This window comes from Heterocephalus glaber, unplaced genomic scaffold (assembly GCF_053883595.1).
Source record: "Heterocephalus glaber isolate CG9 unplaced genomic scaffold, H.glaber_assembly_v1.0 deba00001761, whole genome shotgun sequence".
Classification (NCBI taxonomy): Eukaryota; Metazoa; Chordata; class Mammalia; order Rodentia; family Bathyergidae; genus Heterocephalus; species Heterocephalus glaber.
Window position 1 is genome coordinate 1841457 of NW_028258458.1, and position 24026 is coordinate 1865482.

Below are 24026 nucleotides of genomic sequence, written 5' to 3' on the forward strand. Positions count from 1 at the left end.
TCTGCATAGGTCAGCAAGTGAAAACATCACAATACATCTCTGCTCTGGTGAGGAAGCAACTTCTGAGCCTCCTCCCATAGATGACACTTCCTGTCCAGTATCTAGCTCACATGTTTAGTCTGCCTGCTTTTCTTGAGGACACACTATCCATCTTCAGTATTCAGGTACAATTTTCAATGCCATTTGTCTTGAAGTTAAATAGGGAACATGAATTCCCTTATTTAAAACTTTGGAAATGATTACTGACAATTTGTGTAATTTCATCCTGAGGGAGGAAGAAAAGAGGACATGCATAAGGTAATGAGGAGAAAGCCCTCCCTGTGTCTCCCAACCTTCACACAATGACATATATGAGATATGATCCGGATATATAGTATAGATTTAAATTTTAAAACTTCATTACAGGGAAAGACACATTGCCATTAATATCCCTCAAATTACTCTCCATTGCTTTAAACACAATTATTGTATTTTAACCTTCTCAATGTTTTTCAATTTTTTTGTTTTGTTAGTTCAGGTTGATAGTACACAGTGTTTACAGTCATTGTGTGGGGTTGGTACGTGTTCATAACTCATTTTAATTGTTATATGCCCCTCCTCACCAATCCCCCTCTGTCTATCTCTTACTCACCTTCCCATTTACAAAAGATCTATCTGAATGTTTCCTATTACCTGTGTTTTATTTTGCCCTTCAATTTATTTATGCTTTGGGTTCCTCCTATAAGAGAAAGCATATCATATTTGAGCTTGTGAGCCTGAATCATTTCACTTAACATTATGGTCTCAAGGTTCATCACAAAAAATCAAATACTATGATGAGGCTGTGAGGGGAAAAGGAAATCTTCTACATTGTTGTTGGGAATGTAAACTAGTACAACCACTAGGGAGATTCCTCAAAAAACTTACAAGAGAAATTCCATTCAACTCAGTGATTCTCCTTCTAGATATCTTCCCCAAAGTGTTAAAGACGTCATGTTACAGTGATACATGCTTATCTGTGATTATAGCAGTGTAATTCATAATAGCTAAATCTTGGAAGTGGCCTATATGTCCATCAATGGATGAATGGATAAAGAAAATGTGGTGTTTTCCCATTGTTCTTGCCATTTCCTGAAGCAATTCTGGAAGCCCACTTTTGTGAGTGTTTTTATGAGGTGTCATAAAAAATCCAATGAATATTACAACCAAGTGCCATCCAATGGAAAGGTAGGGCTCTATAAAAAGATTGCAGTGTGTCCATATTCCCTTATCCACCAGATCTGGCACTGTTCAGCCTCTGGCTCTTTCCAAAATCAAAACGACCAAGAAAGATAAAAGTTTGAATCAGTGCAAAATATTAAGGCAGCAATGACAGTGAAACTAAATACACTCCTGAAACAAGACTTTCTGAACTGATTCAGTAAATGAGAAGAATAAAAATATGTTTGAACTGAGGGGGAGTCTTTTAAGGGTGATAACCAGCAATGTACTGTTTACTGTAAAGTGTAAAATATTGACTGTATTTTTTTTTTGGTGCCAGGTATTGAACTCGGGTCCTTGCACTTATGCAGCAAGAGGCAAAACCACTAAGCTAAATCCACAAGCCTTGTATTTTTAAAAATCAAATCCCACATGTTTGGGCTGATACTCAGCAGGCTTACATTGTGCAGGACTCATTCTTATGAAGGATGAGTCCTTCTGGTCCAGAGATAAATCTGCCTCTTCTCAAAATCAGTAGCTTTTAAAAAATAATTTTCCATTCACTTTTTTTCTTGTTCATGTGATGCAGTGAGAGTTTTGTGAGTGTATTACTTATACCGGTCAAAAGCAATCTCTCAGAAAGGGAGACTAAATGGCAGAAAATTTTCTCACAATTGTGGAAATAAAATTCCAAAGATCAAGGTATCTATGAGATGGGATTTTAACACATTAACCTGTTATACTGTCTCTGTTGGCCTGTATATTTTCTCATATTTTCAGTTTCTTTTAGATCATATCACCCACTCATGGAACCTAGAAACCAAACAGCCATCTCAGAATTCCTTCTCTTGGGACTGACAGATGATCCAGAGCTGCAGCCCCTCATTTTCATCCTATTCCTGTCCATGTACCTGGCAACCATCCTGGGAAACCTGCTCATCATCCTGGCCGTCAGATCTGACTCTCACCTCCACACTCCCATGTACATCTTCCTCTCCATTCTGTCCATTAATGACATGTGTTTAAGTACAACCACCATCCCACACATGCTGGTGAGCATTCAAACACAGGATCAGAGCATCTTTTACAGAAGCTGCCTTGCTCAGATCTGTTTAGTCTTGTTTTTTGGTAATTTTGAAAGTTGTCTCCTGGCAGTGATGGCCTATGACCGCTATGTGGCCATCTGCCATCCCCTTAGGTACATAGTCATCATGAGCACCCGTATGTGTCTTTCACTGAGTCTTTTCCCCTTGGTCATTAGCATCATGGACGCACTGCTCCACAATCTGATGATCCTAAGGCTTTCCTTCTGCACAGAGCTGAGCATCCCCCACTTCTTCTGTGAACTTGCCCAGATAATCAGGCTCACTTGTTCTGACACTTTAGTTGATAACATAGTACTATACGTTGCAGCTTGCATCTTGGGTGGTGTACCTGCATTTGGAATCATGCTTTCTTATATTCACGTTGTGTCATCTATCTTGAGAATGCCATCATCAGAAAGAAAATATAAAGCGTTTTCTACCTGTGGCTCTCATCTCTTAGTTGTCACCTTATTCTATGGGACGGGTTTGGGAGTGTACATTAGTTCTTTCATAACTAACTCATCCAAAAATGTTGCAGTGGCTTCAGTGATGTATTCTGTGGTCCCTCAAATGATGAATCCCTTCATCTACAGCCTGAGGAACAGGGATATGCAGAAAGCTTTGTGGAAACTTATTAATAGGATAGCTTCTCTTCTGCAATGTGAGAGTGGTCTGGAACTGTGGGTCTAGGGCAGGTCCAAATAACACTGTTCATGATGAGTAAAAATGTCTCTAACTAAAATAATCAGCACATGCAATAACCAAGTGCATTAAGCTACAGATTGAAACCTGACAAAGCACCTTATCCAGTCTGTATTATTTAAAAAGTAATTTCAATTTCAATTGTAAATATAATTTTTGCTTACATTCCATTAGGGAGAGCATTTTTTGCATGTGCATGTTCTTAGTGAAAGCAAGTTTGAGCAGGAGATGGAAACAGGTACAATATTTCAAAGAAGCTTTCATCACATTTTTGGGGGGCGTACTGGGGATTGAACTCAGGTCCTTCCAGTTGCACAGCAGCTGGCGAAACCACTGAGCTAAATCCTTGGCCTGCTGTCATCACATTTTAAAAATAGCTTCTCCTGATCAGATGGTTTAGTCTTTAGATTTGTATCTTAGTGTTAATCCTCTTAGAAAACAATGTAGTGGGTTTTTTATGCCTTATGAAGTAAATATTGGGACCTGATATTAGCAAACTGTTTGCTTCTAAGGTAAAAATAGTATCCAGCATCCTCAGTTTGGTTATTTATATAATTGGCTTAATTAGATGACAATGAGTTGAGATGATTGTGAAATTCACCAATGAAGATGTCTTTAATGCTAACAAGAAAAAGAAACCTTACCAGTAATAAACTCAGACAACTAAGAGAATGGCCTTTCATTACAAGGATTTCTTGAGTCAGGGAATCTACTGGAAAACAGTAGGACTTCATTCAGTCTTCCTTGAAAGTTGTCAGTTTTCATGCTGGTCTTTTTGTAATCTGGGTAACCAAGTGACTGCAGGAAATTCCTGTGTCAGGTATCACACTCACTCTGGATGTCAGAGACAGAAAAGTGCATATCCTTCCCTTGGTTCCTTCATAAGCAACTCTTCCATGGGTCAACCAGACTCCATCTCTGTGGTGCATTAAATGGTTTTCCTCAATACACCTTCAGATCCTGTCCCACTGACTTAGAATTATCTTATGTAATAAGTGAATGAATGGTTGTGTTTGGGAAAGATGGATTTGCACATGAAGGGTGTGTCCTGCACAATCTGAGGAGACCCTCAGGTTTTTCTAGTAAGACAGTAAGAAGGGTAAAAAATATAGAAAAGAAAGAAGCATTGTACCCACACACACAGAAATGAATTGATGCTGCCAGTATTAAACTGTAGGGAATGCCTCAGGTTTGTTAAGGGTTTAAGGACCAGGTCATCTTTCTGTTGCAATTTATTCCTCCTTGATAATCTGCTCTTATTTCTGACCAGACAAGTGCAAACACTTTTTGTAGTAGAAAATTTCTGTCTTGTGCTACCTGGAAATGTCTGGCTGCAATGATGAATATCAGCTCCAATTTCTTCCTAATCAGTGCAGTAACATGTTCCTTACTCACAAGAGAAGCAAATCAAACCTCAACTGATGACTCTCGATCTCCACCACCACGATATTACTAGAAGTTCGAGTTATGAGCTTTGATTAGAGGGGTAAACTCTCAGTAAGAGGGTAGGTTTCTACAGTGGCTGTTCTACAAATATGGCACACCAAGTGGAACTTTAAGGTCTAAATATTGGGACTAGATCCACTCCACAACTGGCTCATGGGTAGTTCAAATATACAGTAAGGCTTGTGATTCACCAGACTGCTAAATCTCATCTGCTCATGATAATCCCACTCATTGCCTCAGGGGTTAATTTAGAAATGGACGAGGTCTAAATTCTGGACTAAATGAAAAGATGTCTCTTTGAAAAAGTCGTTTCTCTGTTGAAACAAAATCTGAAGAAAACATGGTCAGCTTTCTGTCTCTAGGAAAATGTAGGGATCTCAAACATATATAAGGTGCTTGAAAGGAGCCAGCACAGAGTGAAGCTCACTCATAGAATAATGAATGAGTTCTAGTGTCTTCCACCTGGGAGCACAGCTTCTGACCCCTGAGCTCTGATTTATTCAAGGTACTCATCATATTTCAGCTAATTTGAGTGAAAGTATTTTTATCTTATTTAAACTAGAGCCATCCTAACTCATGGAATTCAAACATTCCAGTATAATATCAAGTTATGCAATAGAACATTAAGATAAAATTCACACTTTAAGAAGATAAATGTCCTGTGTGCTGTTGGTGCTATGCATACAATACAACTATCAACCTCTCAGTCCACCCCTGCTGCCACCAGGGTTGACTGACAACAATGAATATCTACTCTCTTCCCTGGAGAATGATCTCAGCTCAACAGATGCCTATTAGGATAAATGATTGTTCCAATCCCAGTGACAAAGCTCAGAATGAGATGGAGCTATAAAACAGGAACCAAAATGGGTATGACTTGGGAAATTTATACAGTGGTGTGGTACATGTATTAGATGGAGGCCATTTTTCTAATTCTAATATTCTACTGAGATATATTTCCAAAATCAATAGAGCAATAAACTTTTGCTTATTTTCTTCTACAATCTGACCAACAAATCAAGTTCATGATTGGGAGTTATCAAAATTTCCAATGTCAGAGAAGACAAGATCAATTTGCAAATCTACATTCAAACACCTTCCATGACTACAGCATGTAATCATTGCAGTACAAGAAACTGATTGAATAAGGATCTATTATTTTGTTAATTCAGGGATCCTGTGCTTTGATTCATTCCAGAAGATCAAATTCAAAGCAGATGATAAAATTACAAAACAGGATAGCTACTCCTGCTTTTTTCAGGGTTCTTGACTCTTGGAGTATTGTTTTCCATCCTTCAACTTTCACTCTATGAATTTTTTAAATTAAGTGTGTTTCTTGTATGCAGCATATTGTTGGACCTTGTTTCTTGATTCATTTTGCCAGTCTAATCATGTCTTTCATTATGGTAACCATCTCGGTTGTTATTTGAGAAATTATTTCTGATTTATTTTTTTCCAGAGCCACTTTCATCTGTTTTGTTACTTCCCTTGTTACCAGTTCAGAGAGTTCAGGTGTTAGACTTTCAGACTGATCCACCTCATTGCCCTCTCAATTTGCCTGGAAGTCTGTGTTTGACTCAGATTTAGGTGTCATCCCATTTCTATTTTTTTGTTGTTGATGCTTTTGGTTATTTTCCTGGGTTGATGCTTGTATATTGCTTATTATGAGTATCTTTAAGGCTAGTATTTAGAACCCTTAGGAAATGGCTGCTTCTCAGATTGTCTTCCTGGTACAGTTGGCCTTTGGGTTTTGAGTCTGTAATGACCCTTAGGCAATCACATACTAGGAAGAACAACAGACTAGATTGTGTCACCTTAGCCAAAGTAATAAAATCAGCATCAACAATAGCATCAAACACAGCCTAGAAAGTGACATACTGTGGTAACTATTAATCTGCCACCTTTAACCGCATGAACCAGACTTGCTATATATCAAATTCTAGAACCAACCAGAAATATGTTTGCAGTAAATAAACCCTTCAGTATAGCAAATTTACCCTCCAGGAGGAAGAGTTAGAAGGGAGGGGTAAGAAAAATATAAGAAAAGGGAAAGGTTAGAAGTAAGTCTAGAGGACACAAGAAGATCATGCATACTTTAAGAAACTGAAGACAGGAGAAAAAGAGAGAAGAAAAGTACAAAAACAAGAACAGGACAAACTAATAGCAACAAGAAAATTAGAAACCATATTCACACGCCTATAAAAATAAGATCAAGAAAAAACAAAATAGGACAGAAACAGGAATAAGAACAAAATGAAGAAGAAAAGAAAAGAAAAAATGTCCCCTTAAGGCATGCATCTGCTGTCACCAGTAGACAGTCTGGGCAGCATACAGATCAGAGTTCATTGATCTCAGCAAGCCAGCCACAATCCACTGAAATTCAGGATGGTTTCTGGCTGTGAGACTGGAATTGAGAACCCTGATCTCCTGTGGGTTTTAACTCTGCATGGTTCCACTGCAAGTTCCAGCCACTCTTCCTCTGCAGTGAGCCTGAGTTCTGGTAGGAGGTGCTGACCCCAATAACTCACCAAGCACTATAGTCTGCTGTGTCTTTATTGCAGTGACTCTTTTCATTCTCCCTGTGGGTTTCAATTCTCAACAACCCTTGGAGAGACCCTCTCTCTGTTGATCACCTCTACTCCATCTTCCTGAGCTCACAATGATGGCCTTTCTGCATTCCACCACTGTCTTTCCCCTCAGCACCTCTGCATCTCGGGGTCTAGATACCCACACCACCTAGGATCAGCTCAACTTCTCGTAGGCACTGCTTGGGTTCTACTTGACTTCTCACAGGTGCCACCTAGGTCGTGCGTGTCACACTCATAAAAAGTAGTAGTGCAGGGCCGGGGATTTAGCTGAGTGGTTCCACCACCTGCCTCACAAGGGCAAGAACCTGAGTTCAATCCCCGGTACTTAAATAAATAAATAAATAAATAAATAAATAAATACTAGTAGTGCAACAGATTTATTTTTGTCAGCATCACCACAAGTAGTGCATTGCACTCTTTGTTACTGTGGCCAACAACATCGTTTAGGTGACAAAAAGTTTTTAGGCCCACTATAATTTTAAAGAACCACCCATGGTAATACTTTGCAGTCCACTTTGGATCAAAGTGTCTGTTTCTAGTGCAAGGCTCTCTATGAAGTAATCAGAAAGCAAACTTAACAAATTGAAATGAATTATCAAATGACAGTGTCTCAGTCATTTTCCCATCACTGGGACAAAATATCCAACACCCACAACTTTAAGGGCAGGTTTATTTTCGCTCACACACTTTAGAGGAATCAGTCCATAATCAGCTGGTTCTGTGGCAGGAAGAAAATAGTGGAAGGGCCTGACAGAGGACAGCTGCTCACATAATGGTGGCCAAGAAGCATGGAGTGAAGAGAGGAGCTGAGAGGGGAGATGCACCCTTCCAGGTCAGACCTCTAGTGAATGGCCTCTTCCAACCAGACCCAGTCTCCTAAGAACACATTCCATTCTGGACTCTTCAGTTGCTTAATGCACTATTGAATATAGATCCTCCATGATCCTATCATGCTCCAAAAGGCCAACATCTGAATATTATGAGCCTCTGTGGGGACACTTTACATCTAAACTATAATACATAGCTATGGTATAGCACAGGTAGAATTTAAACTCAAGTGGTCTGATTTCACAATTCTCATCCTTTACCATTTGGTTTCTGCTCAGTTATATTCAAAGACACTGGTGAGTCTTCACAAATCACTCATTATCTATTTCTCTTTGACTTGTTCCAGTGGTATAAACATCTGACATGTCAATGGAAAGATGTTATTCTAGAGATGAGTTACCCCAAAGCACTCAGCATATACTTGTTTTTGAGGCTGTAGTTAAAGGGGTCTATCATGGGGGTCATGACAATGTACATCACTGAAACACTGCACTCTTCTTGGAGGACTGAGCCCCTGTAGAACTGAGATACACCCCAAAACTTGTGTCATAGAACAAGGAAATGACTATTAGGTGTGACCCACAGATGGAGAAGGCTTTATACTTCCCACCAGCTGACAGAATTTTAAGGACAGAGAAGACAGTTTGATTGTAAAAGAAAATTAATCCATAGAGGGGAATAACACTGACCAGGATGGTGAACAATTTCACTGGGATGTTATTGATGAGGATATCAGTACAGGTAAGCTTGAGAAGATGATCCAGTTTGTAGAAAAAAATGGGGAATATCCAGCTTTGTGCAGAGTGGCAGTTGCAGTGTGTTATGCTTTGTGTCTAGATGTCTCCCTAAAGCCTCATATGATCATAGATAGGGATTTTTCAGAAAACCCCAACACCCAGGATTTTGCCCCAAACTTATGTCTAATTAATAAATATGTACATCTATGCTTCCTGATAATGGATTAGAATTCTTTTACTGCAGTCATTTAATTAAAAGAAATCCAGTTTATTATTTTCTGTGCTCATATCTTGATGTTTTGGAGAAATGGGAAAATGAAAAGTACAATAAATAATGTAGACACACAGGCATGTTTTACATATGTAAAATAAGAGATAATTATTTAGTTTATATGGTTGTTATAGAAACTTCTGAAAAATCTCTAAAAATTCATAGATGATCAATCTTATTTATCAATATATTTACCTGTATTTTAAAATATCTAGATACTTTGGCCAAAATTGAAACCAGTTTCATCAAAATATCTGCATGTGAAGTTCTTGGTGGTTCCTTTTTTACATTAGGGTTAAGATCCACTGCCTTAGACTATTTTGTGGCACTTGTTAAATGCTCCATTAGATTTATCTATGATTAATGTCAATAATACTCATCACTTATGCTAAAATATAAACATTTAATAATGTGTGTTTCCAATAGGGTACAGTATTTTAAACTCATTTGAATTATCACTCATGAAATTTCAGTTCTGTGCATTTCTGGAGTTGTAATTCTCCTTGTTTTTTTCTAGGATAATTTAAAAAAAATTTTGGAGTGCTGGTTTGGTATTCATATATTTCCTCTGGTGTTCTTTGTCATGGAAGTATCTTATTTTTCCATAAACTCTGAAAAATAATTTTGCAGGATATATTAATCTGGGTTGGAGGTTGTTTTATTTTAGAGCTGGAAATACTTCACTCCAGGCTCTTCATGACTTCAGGGTTGGTATTAAGAAGTCTGCTGTGACTCGGATGGGCTTTCCTTTGTATGTAAATTGTTTCTTTTCTCTAATTGCTTTTAATATTTTGTTCTTCTGTTGGATTTCTGGAATCTTGACTATTATACACCTAGGTGTAGTTTTTTTTATTGCAGCTAATTGGAGTCCTATATGCCTCACTTATCTGTATGTCAAGTTCTTTTCTCCTACTTGGGAAATTTTCTGCCCTTATTCCTGTGAACAATTTTTTTGTGTTGTTTTCACTATCTCCTGTGTTTTCATTGACCCCAATCAATCTTATGTTATCTTCTTTGTATTATCTAGCAGCTGCTGGATTGGTTTCTAATGGTCCCTTGCTATTTTTCAGGGATCTCTCTTTTCATGGTTGCTAACCCCAATCCTGTCTTCTGTATCTGGTATTCTGTCTTCACATTGGCTCACTGTGCTGTGTATACCTTCAGTAGAGATTTTAATCTCCTGGATTTCTGTTTGAATTAGCCTCATGGATTCCATTTCTTTCTTATGTTGGGCATTTATGTTTTCCATCATGTTCCTGAGCACCTCTAATTTTTTGTCTTTTTTTGTTCTAGAATCTGTAAGCATGTCTTTCATTTTGGTTTCTATCTCTGTAGTTGTCTAGGAAATTTTTCTCCTTTGAATTTTTCTAGAGCTTTGTTCATTTGTTTTATTTCTCTTGTTATCAGTTCAGGGAGACTAGGTCTTTGGCTTTCGGGTTGTTCTACCTCATTGACCCTAGATTTGCCTTTGGTGAGCTGGAAGTCTGGGCTTGGGTCTTGTTTAGGTACCTTCTCATTTTTATTTTTTGTTAGTGGTGTTTTTAGTATAATTCCTGAGTTGATCTTTGAGTTTTGAGTCTGTAGTGATCCTTAGGTAATCTCAGTTTTGGTATACCTGGAAGAATCACTAACTAGAACAATCACATCATCTTAGCCAGAGTAATACAATCAGCATCAACAAAGGCATGAAACACAGTTTAGAAAATGACAAATTGGGGTAATTATTAATGTCAGCTTTAGCTCCATGAACTAGTCTTGTAGTTATATATCAAAATCTAGATCCAACCAGTAATATATTTGGAGTAAATAAGCTCTTCAAAATAGTGAATTTTTCCTCTGGGGAGAAGACTTAGGAGTTAGAGGGTGGGTAGAGAAGTAGAAGGAGAGGGAATGGTTAGCACTAAGGCTAAAAGATGTGGGTAGATCATGCAAACTTTGGGAAACTGGTCAGGGCAGAATGAAAACAGAGAGGGAAGGAACAAAAACAAGAATAGGACAAACTAACAGCAACAGAGAAACTAGAAACTGTGTTCACACATAAAGAGGGAAACAATGAAAAACCACAAAACAGGGCAAAAGCAGGAACAAGAAAGGTGAGAAATAAAAAAGAAAAAGATAAAAAAAAGAAAAGAAATAAAAAAGTTCCCTTCAAGATGTGTCTCTGCTGTCAACTGTGGACAGCATGGGGAGTGTACAGATTTGTGTTGATTGATCTCAATGAGTTGGCTGTAGTCTACTGAAATTCAGAAAATGAATATTTCAGTTGCATCTCACTGACCTCATTCCACATGGAGAATGTATGCACACATTCCAAACTTCTGTGCTCATATTGCTTAATAGAACTATGACAGGTAACACCCAATGTATGACATTTGAGCACCCAAAGGATGTTTAGAACTCAAATGTGTTTTAAAATAAAGAATAACAACCATTAAGAAAACATCAAGTTCATTGATGAAGGCAGTTGTCAAAGGGCACTGGAGGCTACAATGATGTAAAAATCTATATTGTTCTTCAGCTCAATTCACAAAGTTTACTTTTCTACTTCTCCTTCTTTAGTTTTTTTCTTTCTTTTTTATCCATGAAGATTTCTCATGATTTTTGAATAACTAAAATTATAGATGTTGCTACCAAGGTTTTTTGGGCTCAAGGGTACATAACATAAATGATATGAGCTATTTTATTGTGGCATTAGTGCTATAGGACATCTCTGAAAGTGTTAAAATTTGGACAGAAAAACACCAAGTGTTTTGAGGGCACCCTGGTCATGAACAATGTTTGTGTTCCAAGACAAAATCTATGCAGTGCATAAGAGAGTTTTTATGCCTCTTTTGCGCCAAGCAATGTCTCAGATCTGGGAATCAGAAATGGAAAGACAGTCATTCCATCCAAATACATTACGTGTGCATATATAAGGACAAAAACAAAGTATTCCATTGTACAAATAGGAAAACAGAAACCTCAGATCCCAGAATATTTTAGCTCAATAGTATGAAATTTAAAATTATCACTAATACTGACAACAATATGTAAATTATATCACCTATTAATAACATGGTGTTGTTAATCTATTATCTATTTAATCTTTCCTCCTTGCCATTATCTCAACTTGAAATCACCTCAGATGAAAATGCTGAGTCTCAGAGATACTGAAAGCCTGTTCTATATCACAGAAATCATAAGGAGAGCTAAAAGCAGAAGAAAATAAATTTTCCATCTGTAGGTAAAATATGCTAATCTTTTCCTTTGTTTGCCAAATGTCAAAGAGTTTTAAGTAGAAGTCTAGGTTTCTAAATCACTGACATAGCTGGAAAACAATATTGACCTCTATGTACTTTGGAGTAAGAATGATATAAAATTCTGAATATCTTTCTCTGGAGACTAAGGGGGTTATGGTAAGGCCAGAAAAGGATGTCAGTGACTGAAAGAATATCCTGGACTGGGCACCTGCATTTTATCTCTATTGCTTATTGTGATGAAATATACATTAAAATTAATATTTTTACCATTTTATTTGCAAACTTCATTGACATTACTTACATTTATACTGTCATGCAGCCACTAATACCATCTAATCCCATAAATTTTTCTTTATCCCAAACTAAATTTTGTACCCATTTTAACATCTTCCCATCTTTCCTTTCCAAATCTGGATATCTCTATTCTACTATGAGTCATCATGAGGAACTCAAACCATCATACTTTAAGGTAAAATGACCGAGGCATAATAAAATACACACATAGGTTTTACTTTGCTACATTTTCTAACCTAAATTTCAAGTGGTTTCCACAGGTAATGAAATTGGTCCTGTCCTACTGTGAAGCCTCCTCAGGGCACGTGTAATGTCCCTATTCCTCAGGGCATAGATGAAGGGATTCAGCATAGGGGTGACCACAGTGTACATCAGTGAGGCCACTGCACTGTTTCTGGGAGAATGTAATAGAGCTGAACCAAGATACACTCCAAAGCCTGTGCCATAATATAAGCAAACAACAGAGAGATGAGACCCACAGGTGGAGAAGGCCTTATACTTCCCATCTGATGCTGGGATTCTCAGAATGGAAGACACAATTTTATAGTAAGAGAAAAATATTCCTGTGACAGGAAGAAATCCAGAGATGACAAAAACAAAACACATGACTGTATTATCAGTAAATATATCAGAACAGGAAAGACGAAGAAGTTGAGAAGGGTCACAGGAGAAATTAGCAATTTCCACTTTCCTAAAGTATTTAAATTCTAAGACAATAATATTGTGCAAACGCGAGACCAAAAGATTAACGAATAAAGCCATCAAGATTAAGAGAACACAGACACAAGGGTCCGCGATGACTGAATAACGCAGGGGGCAGCAGACGGCCACAAAGCGGTCATAGGCCATCACAGTCAGAAGCATGTCATCCATACATCCAAAAAGGATGAAAAGAGACATCTGTGTCAGGCAGCCCACATAGGAGATGACTCTGCTGTGAGTTGAGATGCCCACAATCAACTTTGGGACTGTGGTGGAGATGAGAAAGATGTCAGCAAAGGACAAGTTGGAGAGGAAGAAATACATGGGGATGTGGAGGTGGGCGTCCGAGATGATGGCCAGGATGATGAGCAGGTTCCCAAGCAATGTGACCAGGTACATGGACAGGAACAGTCCAAAGAGGATGGGCTGCAAGTCTAGATCATCTGAGAGTTCAAGGAGATAGAATTCTGAAACTCTTGTTAGATTGTGTGGTTCCATATTGATTGTACAGCTTTTGAAAAACAAAAGGATTAGAGTAAAATAAAAAGTAGGCACCCAGTATTTACTATATATTTTGAATTTAAGGACTCCATGTAGCATATTAACATTGGTATTTCATATGCCTTTAGCCATATTTCTCAGTTGTGATTGAACTAATCTTCTTTGAGGTCTTTCATTATTGGTTTTAGTGTATCTCTTCTCTTTCCATACGTAACTACTTTAGTGAAGACCTTAGTCACTTAAGCAAAGTTAGAAGACCACAAACAATACAAATAAAAAGTTCATGCTCACAGTAAAATACTGTGCCCACTCTTTTAGAATAAAAAATACCCTTCCTACCCTAACCAAAACTCATTCTCATTAAAGGAAATTAAGAAGCTGCTAAACACACCTTATTTTATTCTAAGTAAATAGGACACATTCTTCTAAGTAAAATATTTATGAATACTACATTAGAGCTTAGACATCATTTGAGCACTAAATTAAAGTCACAGTTTATAATCAGAGAACATTGCTCTGTGACAGTATGCCCCAGGAGTTTTCATCATGTTTGCATTTTCTTATTGTCTCCTTCTACTACTAATTTTTTGTATTGCTGGACACAATACCTGACATGCACCACTTAAGGAAAAGAGGTTTAAGTGGGATCTCATTTTAAGGAGATGCAGTCCATGTTCACCTGACTCCAAAGCAGCAACAGCATGGCAGATAGGTATGGTGCAACAAAGCTGCTTGTTCTTGGCAGCTGGAAAGTAGAGCAGGATGTATTTCCAGAGAACAGGAGGTAGGGGACCAGATATGGCACCTAGTGTCATGCCTCCGTGACCCACACAGACACACCAAGAAGTGTGGTCCACCAAGCTGCTGAGTAGCTTTCAAACTAGTTATGTTGACACAATTAAGCTTAACTGTCACGTTGTGTTTGTGAATATAAGTGCCCATTCAACTTGTTTCTCTTTCAAAAATCACTTAACATATGCTATTGTGCATGGCTTTTGTAAACTTTAAATTTTCATAATTATATTTTTATTCAATGCACATAATTATATGATATCCCTGACCACAATGTGGCATTTAATGAACATATACGTATCAGTGATTAAAAAAGAACAAAATGTCATGAAACTCTTCTCAACATTTGAAGAATTTTATGTGGTTTTTTTGAACCCCATACTATCTCATTAAAGTATTTTAGAATGAGATAGATCTTTGGTTTCTCTTAACTTTGTATTGCAGTATGCCTGCTAATATGGTTTCATTCCTTTTCAGATCAGAAAAATTTACTTTCCCTTTTAAGATAGTGCAAAGGGTAGGCCTTAAAACTCTATTAAAATCTGTAAGAAGATCCAACCTTCTTCTTCCTAGTGAATACATTTTTATGTTAATACTGCATAGATTCCATTCTCTTTCTGCAGCTACATGAAAGAAATTTGTGTTAATTATTTTATCAGCTTAAATTATGACAATTGGGAAAAAAAGAAAAGGAAAGGAAATAATGTACACAAATGGAGGAATTTCCTCACTTGTAAAATATGCATAAGAATTATCTAATGGAGTTTGTAAAAAATATTTTAAGAAATCTCTTAAATTTCTTAGATGTATGGGTCTCAGTCACATTTATTAACATAGCTACCTATGAATATTTTAACATATCTTGATACTCTAGTTTCACATAAAACCAATTTAATTAGAGTATATACATGTGAAGTTTTGATGGTCTAATTCTGTACCAGAGTTGAGATCCAGTGCCTTAGAATATCTCATGGCATTTAGAAAATGTTCCATTAATATTGCCTTCAATTGTCAATAATATCCACTACATACACTAAAACACAAGCATTTCATAATGTTGGAAACAAACTTAATACACAATATCAATTGGAAGTATCACCTATGAATTATGAGTTCTTGGGATCTCTCCATTATTCTATTCTGATGAATATCTGTTCCCCAAAGGCAAATACTGTTGTGAATTTAATTCATAGATTTTTTTCCTTGTAGTATTTTCGTATCACTTTTTATTTATGTATCTGTAAACATTTTTATTAAAACTTCTCTAAAAATACCTAAAATTCTGCTTAGCAGTGTATATCACAGCACATACTGCCCCTGAACTGTACAAGTTTATTTAACATGTAGTTTTGTGTCTCTCTGTAAAGTGCAATGTTGATATTAAATTTTTTATCATGCCAAGAATTATCTGCATGATAGATATTTAATTTGTCACTTTATTATAATAACAATCCTATGAAAAATTTTATACCTTTCTTCATATCAAACAAAGGAAAGTTTCCATGTACTGTGTATATGGTAGATCATTCTTTGACTTCTAGGAATTGAAGTATATTTAATTTTACTATTAAACACTCACACTTTCTGACCCAACAAAAATCAGTTATCATTGACACATCCTGCTAATCATAAGAATATGTCCTACGCATCCTTCATCTATTAGTAACACTTTCATGAGAAATTACCCCAAAATTTCATCTCCTATATGGAAAAATATTTCCATTTGCTTTCATTAGAGCAGACAGTGCTCTGGGATGGAAGTCAGAAGATCAACATTTTATTCCCAAATCACTGACCTGGTGCTATATTCAGAATGGGTGTGAATCTCTCCACCTTCTGAAATTATATTCCTTAGTAACGGGCAGTAACACCAATCTCCAAAGCATGTCTAACACATAGGTAAAATTTAGAATTTAAATATTTGTCATTTTTTTTAAAAAGACAGAATTCAATATCATGGAAATATCGAGTTGTTGATAAATATGATTGTTAAAGAGTACTGGACCTTTGAATTATGTGAAACTCCAAAATGTGTCCAATCTCAAGCTATAAGTACCACCTGCCTTATTATCTTCCCTTTTTTCATTTTTCACCTCAAATCAATCAAGGCTTTTGAATAATTATAAACGGCAGGTGTCATTAAATGCATTATCTGGCCCATATGTACAAAACATTAGCACAAACAAGATCTATTGTATCTTTTCTCCAGTCTAGAACAGGGACATTCATAAAAGCAATGAAAGGGTTAACTGGATAGCACCAAGCATGTTGAAGCTTCACTGATTATTGCAAATTATAGTGAACCAACCGAGGTTCTAAACAATGTTGAACAGAGAAGTTTTGATACCTCTTCTGGTCCAGCAAAGTATAAATCTAAAATTAAAAAAATGAAATAAAGCTAGTCATTTCTCTCTAAATATAGATTATATGCATTACCAAGGACAAAAATAAAGCATGCTATTAGGATAAATAGATCACACCCCAAATAAATGATGTTTAAATGAATGGAAATTAGCATATCATTATAAACACACCTAGTAGCTACATTTTACTTTACCTTATTTTATGTATTCGTCACCCATTAATCCTGTTAAGTATCCTATTAAGTATTTAATCCTTCCTCAATGCATTTGTCTCAAACCATAAATCATCTCAGATGACAATGCTGAGTCTCAGAAATACTGACAATCTGGCCTATGTGCAGAAATGAACAGCATGGTCAAAAGAAGTGAAAATTAAATTTCAGTCCCTGTGTCTGTTACATCATCCCTTTCATTGTTAGCCAACAGTCAGAAAGTTTAAGCAGAGAGAGGGCTTAACCCCACAAACTCCTGAGGCACATCCATAAACAGTTTCCAATTTCCTGAATAAGAGTCAATTCAAGTACAGACTCCGTGTCTAGTTTTGAGATTAAGTGGAATGACTACAAAAGTGTAGGAGTTTGTGGCCAACTGCTAGGAAACCCTGGATATAAGGTAGGAGAGAAATCTGTGCTGAGCCATTCTATGGCTGCTCTATGTGTGAATTTTGCTGTGATCTATAGCTCTCTTTCATACAGAAGATACAGCTGTGGCCACCAAACGCTCTGCCCTGCCCCCGTCTACCAGGAATTGCACAGAAAAGAGTGCAGTGATAAAGGGGTGTCTTGCTGAAGTGACACATAAGAAACGGCTGTTAGGGGTGTCAACGGGTTGCCAGTATTTTTGTAGGAAGAAACCTGTGTCTGTAATCAGACAGCCTAATTAAAAGACAGAACGCCTTTTCCTACCAAAAAACCCAATGTGATTTACAAAAATGTTACTCCTTCCTTTATGTAAAGCAATAATAATGTGAGCAATGATAAATAGAAGATCTAAGCTCTCGATAATGATTCAGGATGTTGTGGTTAATGTGTTCCTCTTCCTCTTCCTATCATCACCCACCTTCTGAAACATTTTTGAGTTGCAATGGAAAAGCTTGGAGGGATGGATTTTTCCATTATGGGGTGCAATGTTTAAGTAAAGTATAATCAATGTAGGAGGAAAGAAAAATATTACATGAGAATTCTAAGACCCTTACCACAACCAAAAACAGAAACTTCACTGTTCTTGTAGCTGAAAGTTGGCAAATTGGCATCCACCCCTGTGGCACACATACCACATGTTCACCCTGAAGATGAGGAAACAATACGTCCAATACACCTTCCTCTATCCTTCATCTCCCTTCACACTTACTGCATAATGCTCGGTCTCAGCTGGGTCATGACCAAGGGATAAGGATCTGCCAGCTCTCTAGTTAAGGCTGTCTTTGTCCTCACTATTGATCTGAATACAGTGACAGGAGCTTTCTGATGCAGACAACCACAGAGAAGTTGACACAGGTATGGAAACCATTGAGCTGGAGCTGAACGTCTGGAGACTCAGGTTGATTATTCGCTATTATATTATACGACCTGGAGCCTGCCTCCATAGAGCTCATAAAGAGCCAAATTGGCCCATGTTCTTCAAATCTCTAAGGACTTCATTATATTAGTAGAGGAAGAAGAGAAAATGAATGGCCTCATAAGTGGTTGCTTCATTCTACTCAGAAAGAAGCTCATGTGTGATATTCACTACTTTTGTCTTTTTATTAAGATGTATATTGTCTAGATTAAAATTATTCATTATAATATATCCCTACATGCTTGAAGCTCACATTTGTCATATCCACACATTCTTCTTCTACCCTCACTCACACCCCGAGCACCTTTCCCAGATCTTCTACCCTTATACTTTCAGGGTGATGTTTAATTTGCACATATGAGAAGAAACATGCAGTGCTTGTCCTTCTATGTCTTCTTTAATTTTTCAAAGATCCATCTGCATTTTATTGCCATTCCTTATTGTGGTAAATAGACATAAAATGAACATTTTCACCATTTTAGGTGCCCAGTTCAGTTGCACACTGTTCTTGCAGTCATCAAACATGACGAGGAATTGAAGTTGATAAGCTACAAACATACCATGGCCAAGGAGGCATGAATTATATTTCTACATGCTACATTTGCTGGATTTGGTAAGCTGGATTTCAAAGGGTTGTCACAAGCTTTGCAATTAGACTATTCTGCTGTGGAGCCTCCTCAAGGCATCTTTAATATCCCTGTTCCTCAGGCTGTAGATGAAGGGATTCAGCATAGGAGTGACCACAGTGTACATCAATGAAGCCACTGCACTGTTTCTGGGAGAATGTGATAGAGCTGAGTCGAGGTACACTCCAAGGCTTGTGCCATAAAACAGACAAACTACTGAAAGGTGAGACCCACAGGTGGAGAAGGCCTTATACTTCCCACCCGAGGAGGGAACCCTCAGAATGGAGGAAGTAATTTTATAGTAAGAGAAAAAGATCCCCGAGATAGGAAGAAATCCAAAGACAGCAAGAATAAAATACATGATGATGTTATTGATAAAAGTATCAGAACAGGCAAGATTAAGAAGCTGAGAAGGGTCACAGAAGAAACTGGCAATTTGCATACCCTTCAAGGATGTCAGTTGTGAGATAAGTAAGTTGTACAGCAGTGAGTCCAAAAGACTGATTAAAAATGACACTAGCACTAAGAAGACACAGAAGTGAGGGTTCATGATGACCTGGTAATGCAGAGGGTGGCAGACGGCCACAAACCTGTCATAGGCCATCACACTTAGAAGCATGTCATCCATACAAGCAAAAATGAGAAACACAGACATCTGTGTGAGGCAGCCCATAGAGGAGATGACTCTGCTCTCGCTCTGGATGTCCACAATCATCTTTGGGACCGTGGTGGAGGTGAAACAGATGTCAGCCAAGGACAGGTTGGAGAGGAAGAAGTACATGGGGGTGTGGAGGTGGGAGTCACAGCAGACGGCCAGGATGATGAGCAGGTTCCCAAGCACTGTGACCAGGTACATGGACAGGAACAGCCCAACAAGAATTGGTTGCAAGTTGGGATCTTCTGTGAATCCCAGCAGATAGAATTCTGAGACATGTGTTAGAATTTGTGCATCTGAATTGTTTAAACACCTTTTGAAAAAAAAAAAGTTTGAACATAAAAAAGCAATGAGGCACGCTGTATACATTTTGAATTCAAGTATTTCCATGTAGAGTATCATACTGAGATTCAAAACTTTGAGCAACAGTTCTTATTTTTTACAAACTCAGATATCACACAGCTCTTTCCCTGCTGGTTTCTGTGTTATTCATCTCTTTCTAAACATACTTACTTTAGAGACACTTTACACTGCAATGTTAGGAAGGCCAAGAGCACCAAACATAGCATGAGCACGCTCACAAGTAAATACAGACTATTCTTTTAAGACGAACTAGAGAGTAAAAAATACTCTTTTGTGTTGAAGATAAAAATCATCCTCATAAAAAACTGAAGAAACTGTTTATACATTTCATTCAAACCAATGGTATAAACTCAAATGATTTAGCATATGTAGAAATTCAGTGAAAACTATAATTGAAACAGCTACACATTAATTTAAGTTGATATTTATCACTATAAAACATTGTTATGGGTCACTTATCTTCAAAAGACTTCATTTTATTTTCTCATTTCTTTCTTTGAAGTATATATTGGCTCAAATATTGCTTTTCTTTCACAAATCATTAAACATATAATTATTATATGTGTGTTGGACTTCAATTTAATAGATATCATTTACTTAAGTGTATGTAACTCATGGTAACACTGTCCTTAAATGTCAGATTATTATATATTGTACATGTCAATGATTAACAAGTAAAACAATTAAGAAATATTTTTGAATAATTTTCATTTTATGCAGGTTTATTTGTATTAGCCCACATACAATGTTTATTTCATTTTTCATATTTAAGAGAGTTTGATTTTTCTTTCCCTTCCTTTTTAAAAAATTCTAGATTCTATACTGGCCTCATAACCAGGTCCTTGTTTGTCTGGTCATGAACCTTCCTGCTTAGAGCTAAGGGCTTTACTATTGAGCAAAACTGCACCACTCAGCTTTGAGTCCCAACCTTCTGCTTTAGTTCATAGATTTTTCACACCAATCCTTTCCAACTGCTTGATTGATTTTCTTATTGTAGCAACTTGAGTGCAAGCCAGTTCATTCATTTGTCAGATCATGCTGTAACTTAAATGTGAAAAAATGCTAAATAATAAAAGTATAGGAAATCACTTTACATATACTTTGGCACTTTTCTCATCCGTCAAACAGGGATTATAATTCCTACCTTATAGAATTGGGGTAAAGTGTTTTTAAAAATATTTTGAATTGTATACATTAGTACTTCTCAGTCCCTTTTCCAATATATTTACCCTTGAATCTTTAAAACATATTTGATTATCACAGCCCAGAAGCAATGATTCCATTCTTACAGTAGGATTGATAACAACTGCCTTAGAATATTTTCTAGCATTTTTGAAAATGCTCCCTTAATAGTAATTAACAAGTCCAAAAATATCCACTGCATATATTACACCAGAAACATGTAGTGATGTGTTTCACAAATAATATTGTATAGAAATCTGAAATATTAACTCTGAAATCTTACTTCTTGGTATCTCTCCATAATTTCATTCTCCTACAAATCTGCCTTCCAAACAACTACTGTCATGAATTCAGTGAGTATACTTACACTCAATATGTCAATATCAGCTTTGATTATGTATCTGTACCAAGGTCTCTGCAAAGTAACCCAAAACATCCCTGAATCTCATCTACATAGTCGACAACACCGCTTCCTCCTGAAATGTACTGGTTTAAGTTTACATGTTTGATTTCTCTCTTTAAACTACATACCACTTTAAAGCCTTTAATTGAAGTACTCAGTTTTCTAAAAGAGAACATTGCATATGTTTTTTCTATTTATTAGTATTACACTTCTTTCAAAATTCTCATACCCTTATCTATATCAGATAAGTGAAAATTTTCATATAATATACACATAGAGGATGTGTAGTTGACTTCCAACAGTTGAGGCACATGCAGTCATACTATTAATCACCTATATTTATGGTCTCAAAAAATCAACTGCCCATATCCATACATCCTCTTATTTTTCAGATATACCAACAAATATCCTTACAGTGGGTCTAGAGATGAGCTTTTCATTATAACTCACCAAGAAATTTCATCTTGTACAGGAAATCATATTTCCACTTGTTTTTAGTAGAGGAGGAAGAGCCCTGGGATGGGAGTCAGGAAATGCATGTTTTCTTCCTGTATCATTTACCTGCTACTATATCCAGACTGTATGCAAATCTCTCCACCTTTTGGGTTCACACTGATTAATAAAAGAAGGAGAAGACCCATGTCTTCCACATATAAGACATGTATAGAAGTTTAGAACCTAATAAATATTTCATCATTGTATTTTAAAAAGTAAAGAACTAATTCCTTCTGAAACACAATTGTGAGAGGATGTTGTAGCTCCTAAAGTGAGGAAACTCTACAATGTACCTCATCCAAACAGTCAGGATTGCCTACTCTCTTTTCTATCTGCATATTTTTCATAGTCATGAAAGTCTGGCCATCAATTTTTGAACAACTGAATGCTGCAAATGCTGTTCATTCAATTACACGCTTGTATGTCTGTAACATAAGGAGAAACAAGAGCTATGTTATCTTGCTGCCAGAAATATGGAGCATTCCTGAAAGGATCAAAAGTACAGACAGGAAAGCCCCAACTGTGTTGAAACCACAGTCATTATGAACATCTTCTGTGAACAAAAACCTAGCTATTCAGTGTCTGTCAGTGACATCTCTTTGATGCCTCATCAGTGGCAAGCAATATATAAGCTCTGGGGAGTCCAAAACTGAAGAGAATTAGTGATTCCTTTCCAGATAGACAACCCTATTTACAGAAGGACAAAAATCGAATGTCCCATTATAGAAAGAGTAACTTCAGATTGCAGGATATTTTAGTTGAGTGATATCAATGCTAACATCATTAATAAGAAGAATACCAAATTGTACTTTGTCCCCCACTGTGTGCATTCTTTATGCAGTCATCTTATAGGGAGATGCTTTCCCTGTGTAATCCCTACTTAAAGCAGTCGCAGTGACTACAAACCAACCCAGGTGATGACGCTGAGTCTCAGAGATACTAACAACCTGTCTAATGTCACAGAACTAAGTAGAGCTAGAAGCATTCAAAAGTAAGTTGTCCATTATCTGTGTTTGTGTCATTTTAAGTTTTTCCCAAAATTTTCAGAAAGTTTTAAGAGTTAGCTCAGAGGTCTGGACCACAGATGCACTCAGGTACATTTTTAAACTCTTTCCAGGTTCCTGACTAGGAAAAAAATCAGGACCTGACTTTATTTCTATGTTTGAGGTCATGTGAACAGATTGTAGGCACAGAGGAGGATATGGACAGTGGCAAAGGTAACCTGAGTGGAGAAAGTGCTGACTTGTCATGCGTGGTTCCTACTTTAAAACCACTGCCTATGAGCCACAGCTATCCTACCTCTAGTTAATTCAGTAAGAACCAGCCAGGGCTCCCCACTGTGACCTATATAGAATCCTCACTGCAAAGTGTACAGTGAACAACAAATCTTTCCCAGAGTGAAAGGAAGTGAAATGGCTTTTTGTGATGTCTACGGCCAATGTGCCAAGATTCTACCAGCAAGAATACCCTGTGATATTGTCAGAAGATTAATTTAAACAAGTCCTTGTTTCTTTCTACCTGGACACATAGGACATGTTACACAAAAATGCTGTGATGCTTCCTTCCTGAAAAATAATAATATTTGAGGCACTTGTACCTTGAGGAAGACTATGCAGACAAGCTACATAGAGGACATAGCTCAGATCCAGGCACTTAGGGAGCCCTGCATGAATGTAGAAGATGTTAGGATCACTGTCCTCTTGGTTGTCATCACCATCATACATACTTTTGGTGTTCATGAGTGAGGTTAGATGGACCATTGTCCTCTCTTGAAGGTTAGATGATTATGGGAAGTAGAACCACTAAAGATGGAAATCACACTTTCAGGTTTTGGGGACTTCCAAGCCAACCAAGAACATAAAGTTCACAGTTCAACTTGAAATTTTCATACTGTTATTCTCCCTTCTGGCTACTCTGGCTATTATATACCTCCTGATGATGAAAAAATAAAGCTTATTTTAGTCCTCCCATCCAAGAACTTACTTGGTTATGGTGTATGTCTTCTCGGTCATGATCAA

The 24026-nt window shown here is 37.1% G+C and overlaps 4 protein-coding genes across 5 annotated transcripts in view; 1 reads left to right on the forward strand and 3 right to left on the reverse strand.

The window, feature by feature from the left end:
• Positions 1-24026, reverse strand: part of LOC101716930 (zinc finger protein 699) — a 72634-nt gene that overhangs the window by 10729 nt on the left and 37879 nt on the right. The gene's annotated exons all lie outside the window — the stretch shown is intronic.
• LOC101726738 (olfactory receptor 7G2) lies at positions 457-2958 on the forward strand. The gene has a single exon (XM_004866035.2). The coding sequence runs from the start codon at positions 1986-1988 to the stop codon at positions 2952-2954; it is 969 nt and encodes a 322-aa protein (XP_004866092.2). The 5' UTR covers positions 457-1985; the 3' UTR covers positions 2955-2958.
• On the reverse strand, positions 9181-13655 carry LOC147821135 (olfactory receptor 7E178-like). The gene has a single exon (XM_087202022.1). The coding sequence runs from the start codon at positions 13567-13569 to the stop codon at positions 12613-12615; it is 957 nt and encodes a 318-aa protein (XP_087058148.1). The 5' UTR covers positions 13570-13655; the 3' UTR covers positions 9181-12612.
• Positions 18393-20019, reverse strand: LOC101696965 (olfactory receptor 7E24-like). The gene has a single exon (XM_013065866.3). It carries the CDS (start codon positions 19965-19967, stop codon positions 18936-18938), a length of 1032 nt encoding a protein of 343 aa, XP_012921320.3. The 5' UTR covers positions 19968-20019; the 3' UTR covers positions 18393-18935.